The sequence below is a fragment of the Hetaerina americana genome, unplaced genomic scaffold (genome assembly GCF_022747635.1).
Source record: "Hetaerina americana unplaced genomic scaffold, ioHetAmer1.1.p SCAF_3, whole genome shotgun sequence".
NCBI lineage: Eukaryota > Metazoa > Arthropoda > Insecta > Odonata > Calopterygidae > Hetaerina > Hetaerina americana.
Genome location: NW_027286874.1, coordinates 12682489 through 12699910, shown reverse-complemented (window position 1 = coordinate 12699910; position 17422 = coordinate 12682489). Strand labels below are relative to the sequence as shown.

Genomic DNA, 17422 nt, shown 5'->3' with positions numbered 1-17422 from the left:
CTTAACTTACCCAACATCTATACTTGCTGAAGGCATCCAATTCATCGTATGTAATGAGATATGACTTAAGATTCTCCTTCCAATAACCAATGCACTTCATTCTGTAATCCGGGTCACCTATAATTAAATTTTATCAATTGATTAAACAAACCACAATTCATTGGAATTTTAATTCTATTCAAGTTCAAGGTGAAAGATTTTCCTTTCTGTGAACCACAATGTCATCCAATTGTTAAGCTTTCTATTGGTGAGTGAAAATTGATCATTCTAATGCATAATAAGTGCTCCTTTCCAGGCAAAAGATATCATAAGCCATTTTATCTAAACAATTAAGATATCAGAATTAATTTGCACATTTCGCTGACCACATTAAGGTCATGTAGCATCTTAAAAATTCAAAATAAAGTTCTGGAACCTCTGTTCAAATATATACTTCAATAGGTTTGCCATTCCATATTTACCACATTCAGCAAAGAGCAAAATTTAAGTAAAAGAACAGTTTCAATGAGCATATCAGACAACAATTTGAGGGGAGTGTAATCACTCATCCAGTAAGTTCTTTTAGCATGAAATTCTTATAATGTATTCATGCTTATTTTTTTAAGGTTAGTTATTAACAAAATATACTGCTGAAACTGATAAGCAATTTTGACAGCTCTTGACCCCATTTGCTGAATGTGGTATGGTCATGATCAATCCTTGCCATCTGACTTTTCTGACAATGCTAACATGAATTAGTCTTTATGCAATATTTCTTCAATATTTAGATAAAATTAGAAACTGAGTAAATGACACATTTTCCTGAGTGCTATTATTTTAGTTGGAGCCTTTTAATTTCCCAGAGATATTCCTGTTCATGGGATGATCATGGAAAATTTTGAAAATTCCAAGAAAGTGTCCAGGTTTGAACTCTGAATTTATTTTTTCCCTTGTAAATAATTAAGGGAAAAACAACAACTGCCATTCCCAATAACCATTCTATTTCATAAATTAAACTATCAAATGATGGGGACAGGCCTTGAAACTTAAACTACAATGAGATTAAAGAATTATACCCATACATATATCTTCCGCTAGCATATCCCACCCTAAATTTGAAAAAAACACTTTTATTGAGAAATAGAACCACACACAGTAGTAACAATTTCAAGTGGAGCATGTCATAACAATCATGTTTCCTGTTTCATTTAAAACAGGATACAATGATAACTTTTATAATAAATAATAAAGGATTTTGAAACAGAGAATGTAATAACTATTAGCAAGTCCCTTTAAAGTAAAAGTTACTTAAATCTAAAAAACAAAATGCGCACCTTAGGACACAGAAACCAAAATAATTGAATACTTACTGTATATATCTACAGGTCTTCCAAGATGATCAACAGAAAGGCAATAAGTCTCATCAATGGCTATTTCTTTTTGATCGGTGTCACACACTGAGAAGTCTGATATATTCTCCTTGCAGTAGAGATTAGGTCGTGGCGAGAGGGTTACACCACCCAAAATTCGAGTTTCAAATGGTATATCACCTTTCTGTGTGAAGTTGAACTTTCCAGCTACTGGGCAACGGACAGGGACTGGATTTGCAGCTAAAAATTAGGAATACATATATTATAAAAACACGCTTACATTATTGACTAACACAAGTGAAATGTATTAATGCCCGGCATTGAATAAGTTACATTATATATTGAAATGAAATAATTAACTTGGTAATTCCACACACTTTTGTGTGGAATTGTGTGGAATAAAGTGAGCAGAATTACAAAGTCAATTATTTCATTTCAATATGCTATGTAAATTCCATAAAGTTATGCCTGAGACAACAAAATAGTTAAATAATGACTATTAATGTAATCATAAATTTTGAGTGCTTAAAATTCTTGATACGTAAGCATGAAATCCCATGCCTACTCCATTAGAATTCAATCATAAATGGACAGCTACACCATATTACCTTCCATTTTATCCAGCTCCATTGAGAAAAGTCCTGAATTCAAAAATAGTGAACAAAAACAGTGAAGAGTTTTCATGAAAGTTTGGGTGGAATTAATATAAGGTTTATTATTCATGTGTGCATCATCTTTAATCAGGCAAAATATACCCAATGAAAGATATTTTGAAAAAGCATTTAATAAAGGGTTATTGTTGAGGAAGAATCTTGCATGTTCAGCTATTTGTTCAGATAAAAAAAGCATATTAATACAGGGTGTTTAAAATGAATAATGGAGTTTTCAACTTTCTTTTTCGGTGAAGCAAGAGTAACTGGTGTTTCTTATCTTGATGCAATAAAAATATAGCTCTTTCCTTAATTGGAAGAAGCTGAATAAAAGGATTATTTGGCAGCAAGATGGTGAAGCACTTCACCGGTATAGCTCAGTACATGACTGGTAAAACAATGTTGCACTCCACTGCTGGATTGGCCGCAAGGAGTCAGATGACAGAGCTTGCTTTGAAAGGCCTCCACGGTCACCCAATCTTATGCCGTATGTGCCTCAGCTACCAGCTGACCTACCTGACTTAAGAAACAGGATTGAAGTAGTTGTTGCAACAATTACTCCTGACACACTGATCAAGGTTTGGGAAGAACTTACCTATCAACTCGATGTGTACAAGGTGACAAATGGCGCTCACATTGAATGCTCGTAGGAAAAATTGTTCGAGTTACTTTTTCATTTGATGTATAATTTATAAGTACCAGTTAAATGTAATAAGTAACACCAAGTCTTAAGACCCTGATATTCATTTAAACACTGTATAAGGCATCACAGGGCCAAATTGCCTGTATTTTAATTGAATAGACACTAAACTATTTTGTGATAGAAGTGTACAACTGTATGGATAGTTATTCTTCACTGGAAACCTATAATGATAATATCTACAATATTATCCACATATCTCTATAATGCCTACAATAATTTTTTATTAGATAATCTACTGGTTAACGTATATTTAGGAAGGACAAAACTACCAAATAAATATCTCCAAACAAAACACAATACAGCAGCCTACTCTACAACAAGTCCCTCTTCATCTCTGTGTACTTCCTCCTCCATCCCATCCCACATCATCCCTATCCTATTCCTGCCCATTCCTTGTTTGCCTAATATTCTCCTCTCTATTACAGTTGTCAACATCCCACTGCCGATCAAAATGCTTTTCATCCATTTTTCCTGCCTTGTAATGATTTCTCCCAACAAGCCTTTCTCCTCGCCCACCATAGCTAGTACTAACTCATTTGTTTTCCTTTCGGTCCATTTTACCTTGCACATCCTTCTCCAACCCATATTTCAAAATCCTCCAATCTACGTCTATCAGCCTGATTCAGTGACCATATTTCTGAGTCGTACATAACTACGGTCCATATGAAAGTTTTTACAAGCTTTTTCTATTCCACTTGATAAAATTCTTTATTTTCTGACCGGGTTTCAATGCATTACATCACCATCAGGTAACAATAATGAAGTTGTGTGCTGTCTTATTTACATTTAAGATTCCCTTTTCCCTCCTTCCGGAATCTTAAACGTATATAAGATGGCACACTACTTCATTTGGTCACCTGATGATGATGTAATACATCGAAACCCAGCCATAAAATAAAAAATTTTATCAAGTGGAAAAGTGATACGATCAGTTATTCATTATGTTTGACTTCCACCACATCATGCCTGAAGCTACTCAATTTAAGCCTTTACTTATCTATCAACCAATCGCATTGAATTTCCAATTCACTCAGCAATACTTGCAGCCTACAATAATACTCAACCATAAATACAAGGGTAGTTAGTAAGGTTCTAGGAACAACCACCAGATGTCAGAGCTAGCACAATGTGTTTCCCACATGGTAATAGGTAATCTTTTATGAGTAAACAGGTAACGCATCAGTGCTCTCAGAAGAGGTCTGCCGTGAGGATACCTCTCTGTTGTTCCTGTGTACTGATTTATGAAGATGGATAAAACTGAGATTCGAGTACTGATTGAATACTTTGCAAAGAAAGGTATGAAAGTATAGGAATTTCATGTAGACTTTCAGAACACTCTGGGGGCTCTACTCCTTCATATTCAACTGTTGCTAAATGGACAAGCAAGTTTCAGTTTGGTCAGAACAGCTTGGATGATGATCCGCATAGTGGTTGTGAGTGCCATGACTCTTCACACAGGATCACAAAGGGATGAGAATGGAAATTTTTAACTGTTTGACCCATTTTAAGAGCAACCAACAAGATTTTCTGAGCTGGTCTATGACCACAGATGCAACTTGGGTCCACTACTATACCCTACAGACAAAACAGTAGTCAAAGCAGTGGAAACATGTTGATTCACCACCACCAAAGATAGCAAAGACAATGTGGTCAGCCAGAATGGTGATGGCTTCAGTTTTCTGTGATACGAAATGGAATCTGCTGATAGATTATCTTCTTACGGGTCAAACAATTGCTGGACAATACTATGCTAACCTTCTGGACCAACTAGAGCAAAACGTATTTGAAAAAAGGCCAAGTTTAACAAGGAAGAAAGTCATCCTTCATCAAGACAATGCACACCCACACAAGTGTTGCTGCCATGGTAAAAATATGTGAACTAAGATATGAATTGTTGCCACACCCACCTTATTTGCCTGATTTGACTCAATCAGATTTCCATCTGTTCCCCAAGCTCAAAATTTTCCTTGGTGGACGGAGTTTCTCTTCAAACAAAGAACTAACAGCAAAAGTAGAAATATATTTTGCCCTATTGCCAGTTTGCAAGCCTGAAGGTATCTAAATTTCAAGATGGGATCAAGACATGGAACATCACTGGACCAAGTGATTTAGTATACAGAAAGACTACATTGAAAAATAAAAAATATTTCACTGAGGTAAGTCGTTTATTTCTATTCCATTCCATGTACTTTTCTAAATATCCTCCTAAAGAAAGCCCAGACATCCAGGAATATCTACATTAATTTTGTAAAGACCCAGAATTGAAGCTTGACAACCCTGAGTGAATCTGAAGTCCTAAGGCATATAAGAGCTTGGCTCCTTTAAATGCCAAATTCATTTAAACTGGTGGGCGTTTCAAACTTTGGAAAGACTCATTAGATATGTATTTTGGAAAAATGAAGAGTTAGACCTAGAACATCATTAGTAAATCTTAGCCATTTACCAACATTCAAGTTCATACAAATTTTAGGTGGTTATCATAGAAAATATTAGAGCAATAATTTAATTTACCAGAGAAGTTGAAAATATTGGTTATTGTTATATTAGCAAAAAATACAGAAGAAGATTCATCTCCTAAAAACTTTTCATAACATCTACAGGATTCATATACCAATATTATTATTATAATAAATCTCTCAACCAAATTTCTCCAATGTTTCCAAGTTTTAGCAGTTGCATTTTAGGACTAAATAATAATCATATCCTTCCAATCAATCAGGCTGCAAATTGATATCAACTGATACCTTAACAGCAAACAATCGAATCACCTTTCCAGGCAAGTTCAATGTTTAAATTCCTATCATATGATATAATAATACACTCAACAAAATATGGCACAAAAATCCCCGCCCAAAAGACTTACCAAGAAAGATATCATATTTCCAATCTTCTTTATTTGGGAATTGCACCCATGAGCAAACAGTGTGGAAATTGTCAATTATAACAGCAACACCTTTGCGAAACCGGATAATATTGTGGTGCTGGGGCACAAAGTCAAAACAAACATAATCCTTTTGACTGAAAAGAAAAAAAATATTTTCAAAGGATATTAAAACATAATTCCAAACACTTTAATTTTACAGGTTTTAAACATTGTATTTTCAATTTAATAAGATTTCAAAGCAGACTCCCAAGGATTCAAAACCATTTCAAATAGAATTCAACCAAGTTTTTCCAGAGATTTATATAGAAATATTATGTCAAGGTCAATTCATGAAAACACATGTACAATAATGATTTCAAATACATGATGCCATATTTATATATAATTTTATTATACCAGTATATCATTTTAAAGGAACATTCATATCCCTGGCTTGGAAATGTTTCATATGTTCAAACAGACAAGTGTTTTTGTTTCCTCTTGAAGAAAGGTTATTGAAATGCATATGTACCTAAATTTCAAAATCGAATTTCACTCTTTTTTTTCAAGTACAAAAATGACACCCATCACACCCCAGGGAAGTACATCTCGTGAATGAGGTGGAAAGCATAAAAATGGCAAAGCACAGTTTATATTTCCATTCTCTGATTCACCTAGTATTTCTCCTAAAATCCTGATGTCCAGTAAATCACAGAGCTCACACATGCCTATAAACACCTAATCCTCAAAAGTGAAATAATGCAAGTACTCAGCAGCTGAATACATAACCAACTAGGTTAAATTTTGATCCAAAAGAAGTGAACATTAAAGTTTTACATTACACAAAAGTGAAAAATAACAAGAGAAATAGCTAACTGGCACAATCCTTAATACATGAGATATTAACTAATAATATCATGAAAAAATCGCTGCCTTTTTACCCAGCTAAGCTCATAAATACTTCTCTCAAAGTATCCCAGTCATTATACTCATCATGCACCATACTTATATAGGCAATGGCAGGCTACCTTTTCATTGCAAAAATGTCTCCCCTCCATTAACCCTACAAATCCCACTTAAAACAACAATGTTATTGAAATGCACTCCAAAGAAATCTCATGCATCAACTAAAGATTACCACCTAGAATAAATACTGTAAATTCCAACATTAAGCAATTATAAACTACTAATTTACAGTGAAAAGACTCAAAATTATACGCAATAAATTTATTATTTACTTTGGAGAGGAATTACAGCTATACCCCACCCCTGCAATTCAACTATCCCCTTAGTCTCCAGCTACTCTCTCCAGTCTGGATTAGGTGCATCTAATGAAAAGGAAATACAGATGGAAATTCTGCCAAAGACTAGACTCCAATCCTTGACATCTTCAGAAGAAATGCAGTCAATTTAATTTAAATACAGACGAGACAGGGCTGATAAATCTCATGAATCTGATGAATAGTTGAATAATACTTTTACAGAGGTTGTTGATATGCAGGTGTAACAAAGTATTCCCTTCAACATTACCATCCATCCACAGTTAACCGGGCCATCATGTAACGGCTATCTCTCTGTTCTCTGCAAACATAAATGGTGCGCCGATAACGACCATCATCAGGATACCATGTCTCAATAATGTGTGTTTCATTGATAAAGACATCCGCATCAAGATTGGCTGTGTTAATCCAATCTCCACTAAAATTCTGCGGCAACCGACATCCAGGTTCAACAACTTCAGATTTAACTGCACAATGAAAAATAAAAAATGCATTTCATTAATTATTGTAACCTCTAAATAAAAAAGCAATAACTTATTATCTACTAGATAATCATCTAGTTTGAGGAGTATTGTGAAAGTACTTTTGACTGTTGATAACTAATTGTTAGATCGTTACACAAGAAGAAACAAATTTGCCCATTTTTGGTAATAATTACTTCCAAAATTGGAAGCAATCATATTTTCGATAAAATTTTTTATTGATAATTCTCTCCCAGATGATTTTCATGTAGTATGCTTATAATATGCTACTTAAAATATATACATATTTGGGGACCCTGGGTGGAAGTTCCTCATTAAAGAACCTATAAATTTAGAAAAAAACCCAAAAAGCTTAATAATTGATCCAGAAGTTGAAGTACTCCAATGCTCTGATCTTTCTTCCATTTTATTACATAAGATTTCCAATTAATTGACAGCAAATTATTACTCACTGGAATAGAAATTTACCAAAATATTCTTTGTTCAAGCTATTTAATTGAAATTATTTCTTATTTTTATTAAGATTGCTGTAATATTAAATTAGTAATGAAAAAAATTTAATTGAAAATGGAACATAAATCTTAAATACTAAGACTTTGGTAAGTGAGTAGAACAAAATCAACCAGGTGAAATTGACAGAAAGGAAAATGATCGAGTAAGTGCTAGGCGTTTTGGGAGAGGAGAGAGAATAATTGAGAGAAATTCAAAGAAGGCAGGGAAGTTGGATACGAAGTATTTTGATTGGAAATGAGATGTTGAAGACTGTGGCAGAGAAGAGAACATCAGGCAAGCAAATAAGGGGTATACATTGCTAGTAAGCAATAAATAAACATTAACAATACTAAAAAGGAAGACTCGTACTTTTCCACAGATTTTATTATACAGTACAATGCGTTTCACCGTACAAGTCTTTCTTTTCAGTATGGATATTAAATACTTCCAGGAAGTGAAGCCTGAAACAATTGAATATATAAACATTAACAATGTCTAGAAAATGCAAGTGAAATAGATTTTAAGCACTGACTGATTGGTAAATTTATAGAAAACCTTCAAGATCCTATTTCAGATTAACACAGCTTTAATAATAATGGGAGGATTTGGTTTGTCCATATTGTTATTTTATTTTTGGTACCAACCCACAGATTAAACATAATTTGTAACTTGCATTCTTACATAATATCAAATTAAAAATCTACATAAATTAAGCGGTTCTGAATGAAATGAAGGTTTTGAGGCCGATCCTCCTTTTCTCTGAAGGTATCTTATACTGCATTGCAGGCTTGCATACCTCTCTCCACTCATTGTAATGGAAAATGGCACTTTTTTCAGTAATAGTGCATGAAAAATTACTCTTATCTCCTAAACATGTGCAATGTATATGTCCAGATCAAATAGTTGTTGTCTCTGTTTCGGTAGGATTTCTGACGCCTAAAAAAATGGGCAACTTAGATTTAGCCAAGGCCATGCAGAGACACCATCTGTATACTTTATCTATTGCATTATATATGCTACCATTTTGATGGTCATAGCAACAAAATCAAATATAAACATATTGAGCCAAAGTCAGTCTCAATATATTGTGCAGAACATGAGTTTTATACTGCAGTTATTCCACATTTGAAGAAGGCACCTCACAAAAAATACACAATAATAATCACTATGTTGAAGTATCATTAAATGGCAATTTCAGTCATACATATTACTTACTTGGAGTTATTCGTAGACGCTCGGGGCTCTGTTCAGGAGTTTTCAGTGTGTTACATTCCGCCGTAATAGAAACTCCAATATAAAGGTCATCATCACGATTCTTCAAAAAACATCGATATTTCTCATCTTTCCTGGATTCCTTTGTATTTGCCACAGCAAAGAAATGATTTTTGTCGACAAACCAATCACCAAGGCAGCTGTATTCAACAACTAAATGTAATATAGTAGTATTAAAAAATATCACTATAAAACTCAAATCGACCTATTAACAGAACACCATATTTAACATCTATGACAAAACGAACCTCCATTGAACGTCTCTGCCATTCCATCGCATTTCTTGTAGGTAATGTTAAACTTTTGATTAGAAATGAGAAATTGTGTTCCAGGAGTCTGACATGATTTAATTGTTGCTTCAGGATGACTGCACTCGCCAGTGAATCTGAATCTGTTTTGATAAGCAAACTGCCACACTCCCTCAAGAGAGGATCGACAATTTACAGGTGTGTAATTCTCAGAAAACAGCGTTATGAGCTGTTGGTCGTGCCTAAGCCGACCACAAACTTTCTCCACGGTTGGTTCAACGCCAGGAGGAATATTAACACATCCCGCTAAAAAGATTAATATTGGATTATATAGTGGCAAGAAATTACAATGAAAATAAAAAAGAACATTAGCTTTCAATTTATAACTGTTAAAACAACGCTGAAAAAAGCAGTTGATTTACCATTCATGACATTACTATTAAATGATTGTCTTTAGATTATAAAGACAACTATATAATGGGATACGCAGGAATCGTACCAATAAAATGCACACGGATTTTGGCAAGTTTTCCACTTAACATGAACATAAATAAAATGAACCGTTAATCTCGATTAATTTCACATTATAATGTGGAAAAGCATTCAATTCCACCAAAAACGTCTTAAAAATTTTGGTTTGCCTAGTATATTCATAAATTTTTCACAGGTGGTTTCCACTGTCGCCACGCCAAAATGTTAGAATAATAGGCATATACTCACTCTCAATTTTCTCAAGAACATTTACTGTTCTAACCAGTAATTTTACGCAGTGATAACAACGTTCTTGCTTGAAAACAAACGTGTAATTCACATGATGTTCCTCCTTCATGTTCACACAGTAACCCCTTCTCGTCATGGAATCAGCGTTTATATCCGTTACTGTATTTGACCCATCCTCCCATGAAAACCAGGATCCTCTTATTATAAGCGGTATATTGCATGATGAATTACTGTGAACTAAAGTAGAAGTTTAGTTTTCACACTTTTCATGATCTCAGTACTACACAAATCCGAAAGTATACACACTCACCTTCATACATTAAAACTAAAACAAACAAAGAAAACTTTAAAATGAGCGTTGAAGACGACCGGATGGCCATTTCTAAGTTTTAAAATACTAATTTCAGCACAAATATATCACAACAACCATGTTTAACCAATCCAGCTCCACCCACAAACTGGATTCCATAGGCGTATTTATTAACGTTTTTAACCAAAAGAGAATCGTTATCGAGAAAAGGAGCGCAGTGAGTTGCAGGGAGCGCAACGTACGTTAAACAGTTTCTCAAATGTTGAAGCATTGTTATGCTTACTAAGTTTTGGTGTAATTTAACGTTTACAATTCTCATTTTCCTGATTGTTGAGCCTTCTAATAATCGTAAAGACATGTTGGTTTACATATGTTCGCTTACAACCTGACAGTGACGTTTGTTCTCTAGTTATTTTGGGAATATCTACATAGGACATGAACCGAATTTCTCCTGAAAATAAAGAATTTATTGCAAAAATTCCTTTTTTGTTATTCCTGTGTACTCATCATGTCAGATTGTGAAGATATCAGGAAAAGGGCGTTAGTTGTGGAAGAAATAGATGAAGATTTTGATCCTACAGTTCCTCCTTCGACAGGACAGGAGTACATTCAAAGAGTTGTGTATGTGTTATTGGTGCATCAACTTCCGCACGAAGTTTTCATTTTTTAGTGCTTTTGTTCCAGTTTACAACATTTTGAGCTCTCAGTAGTCGTTGCATGTTTTATTATTTCATTATTTAGGTATTTCATCGGCTTGTTATCCTTGCGGATGCGCAAATTATGGTTAACCTGAGCACCATCATTTTCGCTCATCTTATGTGAAAAATATAGGCATTTGCCCCTCTACATATATTGTTTTATTCACAGTTGGGAGGCTGCTAGGTGTGAAGACGTTGTAGTTGCGTCCGTGAAGAAACCTCTTATCAAAAAGCAGACTTTTCTAATAAATAATGTGAGTTTTATTTGAAAATTAGCAATGCCGTTTAAAATTAATAGTGATAAAGGAGTAATATTATCGTGTTAAGAAATTAAGTGAAGCGACCGCCTGTTTATATTTCAGCTGCCTGGTTGCGTAGCGGCACCAACTGATTATGCTCCTACAAAGGAGTGGCAACAGTTACAAGTTGCAAACTTTTCTAGCGTGCGGCAACGACTTGCCAGGTGTAGGAAAAATCACAATAAACATCCTCCACCTCTGAAGCTGGTAAATTTGGTTTATGGTTAATAGTGCGAATATGGGTTATATATTTATATATATATCTATCTAGAAAATTATATATTGCAGCCACCTGATGATAATTATCACGAATGGTACAAAATGTGTTTTGGGAGGACACTGGAGAGCACTGAAGAAGATGGTAATGATTTTGAAGGGAAAGCCAAGGTCCTACCTCTTCTCAGCATTGTGACTGCTATTCCTCACGTAAGAAAACCTAATATTTTATCAAATTATTTTTTATAGAGAACACTCAAGTTGGCCATTTCAAGGGAAAAACAATTGGCCTTGGAGGTGACTCAGGATCCTAAGCTCCCCCCCCCATTCTAAATTTATACTGCAATGAATTAGATACGGTAGGTTTCATAAACACTGCAAACAATTGAAAAGTGTGTGAATCACAGAAAATCAATTTAATCAATTCTTAAGTAGGACTTTCAAATGGGTTAATAGACTGGTGTACCGAGTGGGAATATATAATTTATAATATTTTACTGTCTTCTGCTAACTTAGAATGATGTTCAGCTCTCGCATCTGCAGTGTCTTTTGCCCCCATTCAAGTTACAACATTCACATGCATAGTTATTTCATAGTTACTATAGGAAAATTACACATAGTTATGAATGAGTTTTTTTAATTAATAACATATGATCAACACAGTGCCGGTATGTAAGGGGGTGAGTGTTGCGATGTACAATCGAGGAGTAGTAGGCTACTTCCTAGTGACACATGTTTTAGTGTGGGTCAATGCATGCATTTAGGAACCATTGTACTCTGTTTCATGGGTTTAAACGTGTAGTGGTGTGTCTGATGGGAAGGGAGATGGTAATCGAAACATTGAAACTCCTTAAATGAAGCATGAAGTCATTGAATGACACTTTCAGGCTGATTGGGAAAAAGGGTAGCAGGAGATATGGAGATTGTTGGTGCAAAAATTGAGAGGTGTGTTGCATTGTCAAATGTAGGAGGAGGGGCAGAGTGTGCTTATCAGTTGGTAAATGAAATTGCTGGAAGTGGATGATGTAATAGAGTAGGACGGAAAAGAATTGGATAGTTTTGAATGGAGGACAGGAGTGGTAAAAGATAGGACATTTACATCAGGGCAAATGGAACATGGGAAATGGAGGATTTAGATGGAAGTTTTGCAGTTTTCAGGATGATTTATAGAAGACCAGGACATGTCAAAAAGACTGATGGTCATTTAGAGGAAAAACTTTTGTGGTTGATCCGAATGGGGATATAGTTTAGGTACTAAATGCCGAGGAAGTATGTGGTACAGATGGAGAAGGTGTAGAGGTTTTGGGAAGGTTTGGGTTAGTGAAGTTTCTGAGGACATCGTTGTTCATGAGGGTCTCCATATGTATTCATTCAAGGCGAGATTAGAGCCAATTAGAGAGAAATTTGTCATGGGAGTAAAGATAATGGTAGATTTGGTGACTGCAGATAGGAAGTAGAGAAGAGATTGTTTTGTTTGCGATGGATGGCAACTGAAATTGGAGGTGAAGGAGAGAGAGAAAGAAATAAGTATATTCAGGCAATCGTTGCTCTATGGCTGGGAAAATCAATATGTATACGTATTTCTCCTAAAGTGGGGATTGTTGGGGTAATGAGAAAGGAAATTTTCTTTAAAGGTGCCAGGATTGTGATTTTCATATGAAGGGCTGGGTCTACTTCTCATTTCACAACCTTTGATTTGGAGGTAATGTTTATCATGGAAAGAAAAGCATTTGTGTTTGAGAATTAAGTGGGAGATATTTTAAATAAATTCAGTGCTGAGAATGTGTTGAGGGGGACCTTCAGACAAATAGTCATACAGAGATGTGAGACCTTAAAAGTGAGGGATTGAGCTTTAAAGGTTTGTGTACTCCATGGTTTGAATGCACATAAGGAGAGAAGTTGAGAAGTGAAAGTTGAGGAAATGGAAGACATCTTTCTATTAGAAAGATAGATAATGTAACAGCACCTCTGATTTGGAGAATGGTACTCTTAGGAGATCCCTAAGTGTTGTAATAATTGGGAAGATAAATATTATTTTTCCAGAAACTGAATGGAAAAGAAAAATTTAAGTAATTTTGTTCCTTTTATTTTTTATGTAAACAATGGACACATTGTGATTTCTTATAACGATTTGAAATTCTTAACAGTCTGGTTGAAGTTTTTCTTTTTAATTGCCAAGTGTTCCTTCTCATTCTCCCTCCTAACTATTTCCCCACCCCACAAGTTGCCATTCTCTTCAGATGTGGGGAAGTGACCCTCTACATATCTGACTTTGTTTACTCATTCCTTTCTTCTGTAATGAGATTGTGAGTTTTGATGCTGATGCATCCTACCCATCCATATTCCACCCCTTTTCTCCTCATAGTAATCATGAATATAAAACATTTCCTCCAAGTGACACCATTTCTTATGTTTGCCATAAATTTATAATAAAAATCCTAGTATATTGATCATGGGCCATATGCCTCTAGGAAGTGCAGTGCAAATCACAAAAGTAGTTGATCAAATTAAGAGAAAGTCAGCAATTTAATGCAAGTTAAGATCCAAGTTTTCTAGGATTTAATATATGTAGACCCATTTTACTGGAACAGTTAGTCAATAGCAAAATGGGCCTACTCAAAATAGATCATAGAATCAATGCATCTATGACAAAATCACACTGCAGGAGCCATCAAAATGAATAAATGTGAGTGAATGCTCTGTAATTAGCTATTACAAACAGTGCTTTTAAATTACGAAGGAAATTAGGATGGAACAAGAATTGTATTTCTCAAGTAAAGCATATCTAGCATATTTCCTTGCATTTTACTTGCAATGATAATATATGTTTTATTCCTCAAACTGTCATAGATTTGTATGAACATTCATAAAATTTATATTTTTATTACGGCTCTTATTTAGCATAGACGTACTCGATTGCATCTTTGGCGAGTAAGTTGTAAAATGCAAGAATTTCTCTGGGTAATAATCATTCACCCAGACTGCCATATGTATCCAAATCTGTTGATTTTCGCCGGAGTGCTTTAGTAAACCGAATTACAAAGATATCCTTCAGCACAGTCATTTTTTTTTAAAGAACCAGTATTTGAATTGTCAAAGGTGGGCACATCTGTGTAAATATTTGAATTATGGCTTTAATCTCAAAGGCTGTGGATCTGTGTGCACAATAGCGATTAATTTGTGATGTTTTGTGAATGGTAATTCATTGGAACTTGTTATACCTTTAAATTCTATAGGCATTCATTGTAAAAGGATTCATGGAGAGCTAAACTGATCTAAGCTCTCAACGAGAAATTAAATGATTCAGTTTTAAATTTTGGTCAAGGTGAATGATTTTTATAGCATAAAATTGTTGTGTGCACATTATTGCTAAATATACTCTTACAGAATTTCCTGCTATTAATTTGAAGGAAGTTGAATGTACTTTTCGGTGTGCTGGTTTTGGTGATGGTCTTACTTATCTGCATTCTCACATTTCTTTTCTCAGCCAGTAGTGGAGAAGATGCTTGAATATGAAGTGGAATGGTTGAGTAGCAACAGATGCTCCTTTTCTCATGATCAAGGCTCCTGGTTGTATGCATTGCTAGCTGCTCTTGAACTGCCATTAACGCCTGATACCTGCTCCATTCTGCGGAATTTGGCTAGATTGTGCTCCCAATTGCGTGCCAAATTGGTAAGATGGATGGATGATCTTTTTAAATTCTGTGCCATATGATGCAAATGCATGAAAACACATTACTGATACTAAGCCAATTAGAAACGGTAATAATTTTAATCCTTAGAGCAAAATTCATAATTGCTTAATTTCATGCAAATAATAATTTGCCGAAAATAAGTAAAACTCCTATGAGGAGGCACAAAAAAAGAATCAAGGATCAAAATAAGAATTATTCAATTATTATTTACATGTATAGCCATCGAGAAATTTCAAAGTGCTCAATTTTACAGAAGGTTAAAAGGTCCCTAGGAAAATTCAGACTTACTGAAAGCCCTCATTTTTTTCTTATTGCAAATGGGGCATATTAATTTTAATTTTTATATTCATGTCATCCCTATTGATGTGCGGTTTGCTTTTTGCTGGTAAATATGTGGATGCATACCTCAGTATTGAAAAAATTGTACTTGTTTGTTTTCTTCCTGAGGACTTGAATTATCACTATGATATGGTGGGTTTTTTAGAAAATTGCTGAGATAAAGTGTTATTTTATTAATTTTTTATTAAACAAATGCTCTTTTGGAGAAATAATTCAGGGTGGTTTATATACACTAGCAAATGTAGGAAATATTATATAAGGTTGATTGAATCCTATGAATCCATAAAAATAAAAATGACTGAATAGAAGTTGGGGCAGAGAAATGAGAGGGGGAACAATTAGAGGATTAGGCTTCAGATGAAATTATTCTGAATCATATCAGTATTTTATAGATTGAATAACTATTTTCTTACTCTCTCCCATGTGATCATTCATTTCCCTAAATCAGAATTGTGACCACTCGCCCAACATCCTGCGAGCAATAGCTCCCACGGCTTCACCCCACCCCTACCTTAGATCAGTGGCCCAGTAAGCCAGAACATGCATTGTAATGAAATTCTATGTGTGTAAACTGGAAAACTGCTGATTTTATTCATTATCCAATAATGCAGAAGTGACCCTACTTTTTAGAAGGTCAGATTGTTTTATTCGAGTAGAATTAGTTATTGTGTGTATTTTAAAAGCATTTTCTCACATGTTTCTCATTGCATTAATATAGAGAATATATATTCTAAATAACCTGTAGATTTTCACTGATACTTAATTCCTTCATATTTTAATAAGGATAAACCAGACCACCCTGATGTTGCAGCCCTCAACCTTTTCATTTGCCTGGTGGCCAACTACTTCCGCCAGAGTGATCTTGCTGATAAATAAAGTTTGGGAGAAGAAGGAAGTATTGATTGATCACTCCACTCTGATCCATTTTATCACATATATGCTCTATTTAATGTTTCAAGTAATGTGCTCTTTTCATGAATAAATTTTATACCAAAAGGTGACTATTTGTATATTATTTAATCCTGCATAGTCATCATTTATGTACTCTCCTACATATTTAGCTAATGACAAGAGAGGTCAGTAGCTTAATGCTCAACCATTTAGGGTTCCAACTTAGATACATACGTTGTGTGATATAACTAGCATACATACCTCTTTTTGCCTCCAATCAATATATCATTTTTTGCTCCCCAGGGAAAAGTATGTACCCGTATATTAACTTGTGGCATTGTTAAAATATTTATAACTAAATGCATGTTAAATAAATGGAGTATAAATTTTGTACTATCAAAAATGGTGATTTTCTATTTTAAAAAATACTTTTACATTGGATTTTATTTTCATGTCGTATATTTTTGTTTGTACACCTATTATAATATTCTTGGCATTTCACTGAGGTACCAAGGTAAATATTACATAGAGTTTTTAATAAGCCCATGAAAGCAATGGCTATAGTTTCAATCAAATAACACAGTAAATAACCTTTCAGATCCTTGAAAATGGACTATATCCTGCTATGTGCCCCCATTGAGGGGAAAATTCTACCCATCTGACTACTTAAATTCTATGGCACTCAGTGTAAGAGTGATGTACCCCTCAAAGTTTAATTTCAACAACAATAACCCACGTTCACATGTGCTCTTATTTAAACTGTTTCCACAAAACTCAAAGGCATTTTGACCTTAGCGAAATTCAAAGTACAATTGAAGAATTGTTAAATTTATCTATGGTTATTTTATTTTTTGACATCATCCTATGCCTGTATGGCATGGTGGAATAAAGATATTATTAATGTCATAGCTCTCT

The 17422-nt window shown here is 34.5% G+C and overlaps 2 protein-coding genes across 2 annotated transcripts in view; one reads left to right on the top strand and one right to left on the bottom strand.

The window, feature by feature from the left end:
• Positions 1-10486, bottom strand: part of udt (protein undicht) — a 22004-nt gene extending 11518 nt beyond the window's left edge. The window contains exons 1-8 of the mRNA XM_071587233.1: positions 10370-10486; positions 10060-10296; positions 9340-9645; positions 9035-9244; positions 7096-7312; positions 5566-5720; positions 1350-1589; positions 11-117 (exon numbers count right to left, since the gene is read on the bottom strand). Coding sequence (XP_071443334.1) covers positions 11-117; positions 1350-1589; positions 5566-5720; positions 7096-7312; positions 9035-9244; positions 9340-9645; positions 10060-10296; positions 10370-10439 — 1542 coding nt within the window. The 5' untranslated portion in view covers positions 10440-10486. The remainder of the gene's footprint in view (positions 1-10; positions 118-1349; positions 1590-5565; positions 5721-7095; positions 7313-9034; positions 9245-9339; positions 9646-10059; positions 10297-10369) is intronic.
• Positions 10487-10602: 116 nt separating this feature from the next.
• Gem2 (Gemin 2) lies at positions 10603-16617 on the top strand. Its single transcript, XM_071587767.1, has 6 exons — positions 10603-10990; positions 11237-11321; positions 11430-11573; positions 11655-11792; positions 15070-15255; positions 16400-16617. Exons 1-6 carry the CDS (start codon positions 10878-10880, stop codon positions 16490-16492), a joined length of 759 nt encoding a protein of 252 aa, XP_071443868.1. The 5' UTR covers positions 10603-10877; the 3' UTR covers positions 16493-16617.
• The last annotated feature ends 805 nt before the right edge of the window (positions 16618-17422 follow it).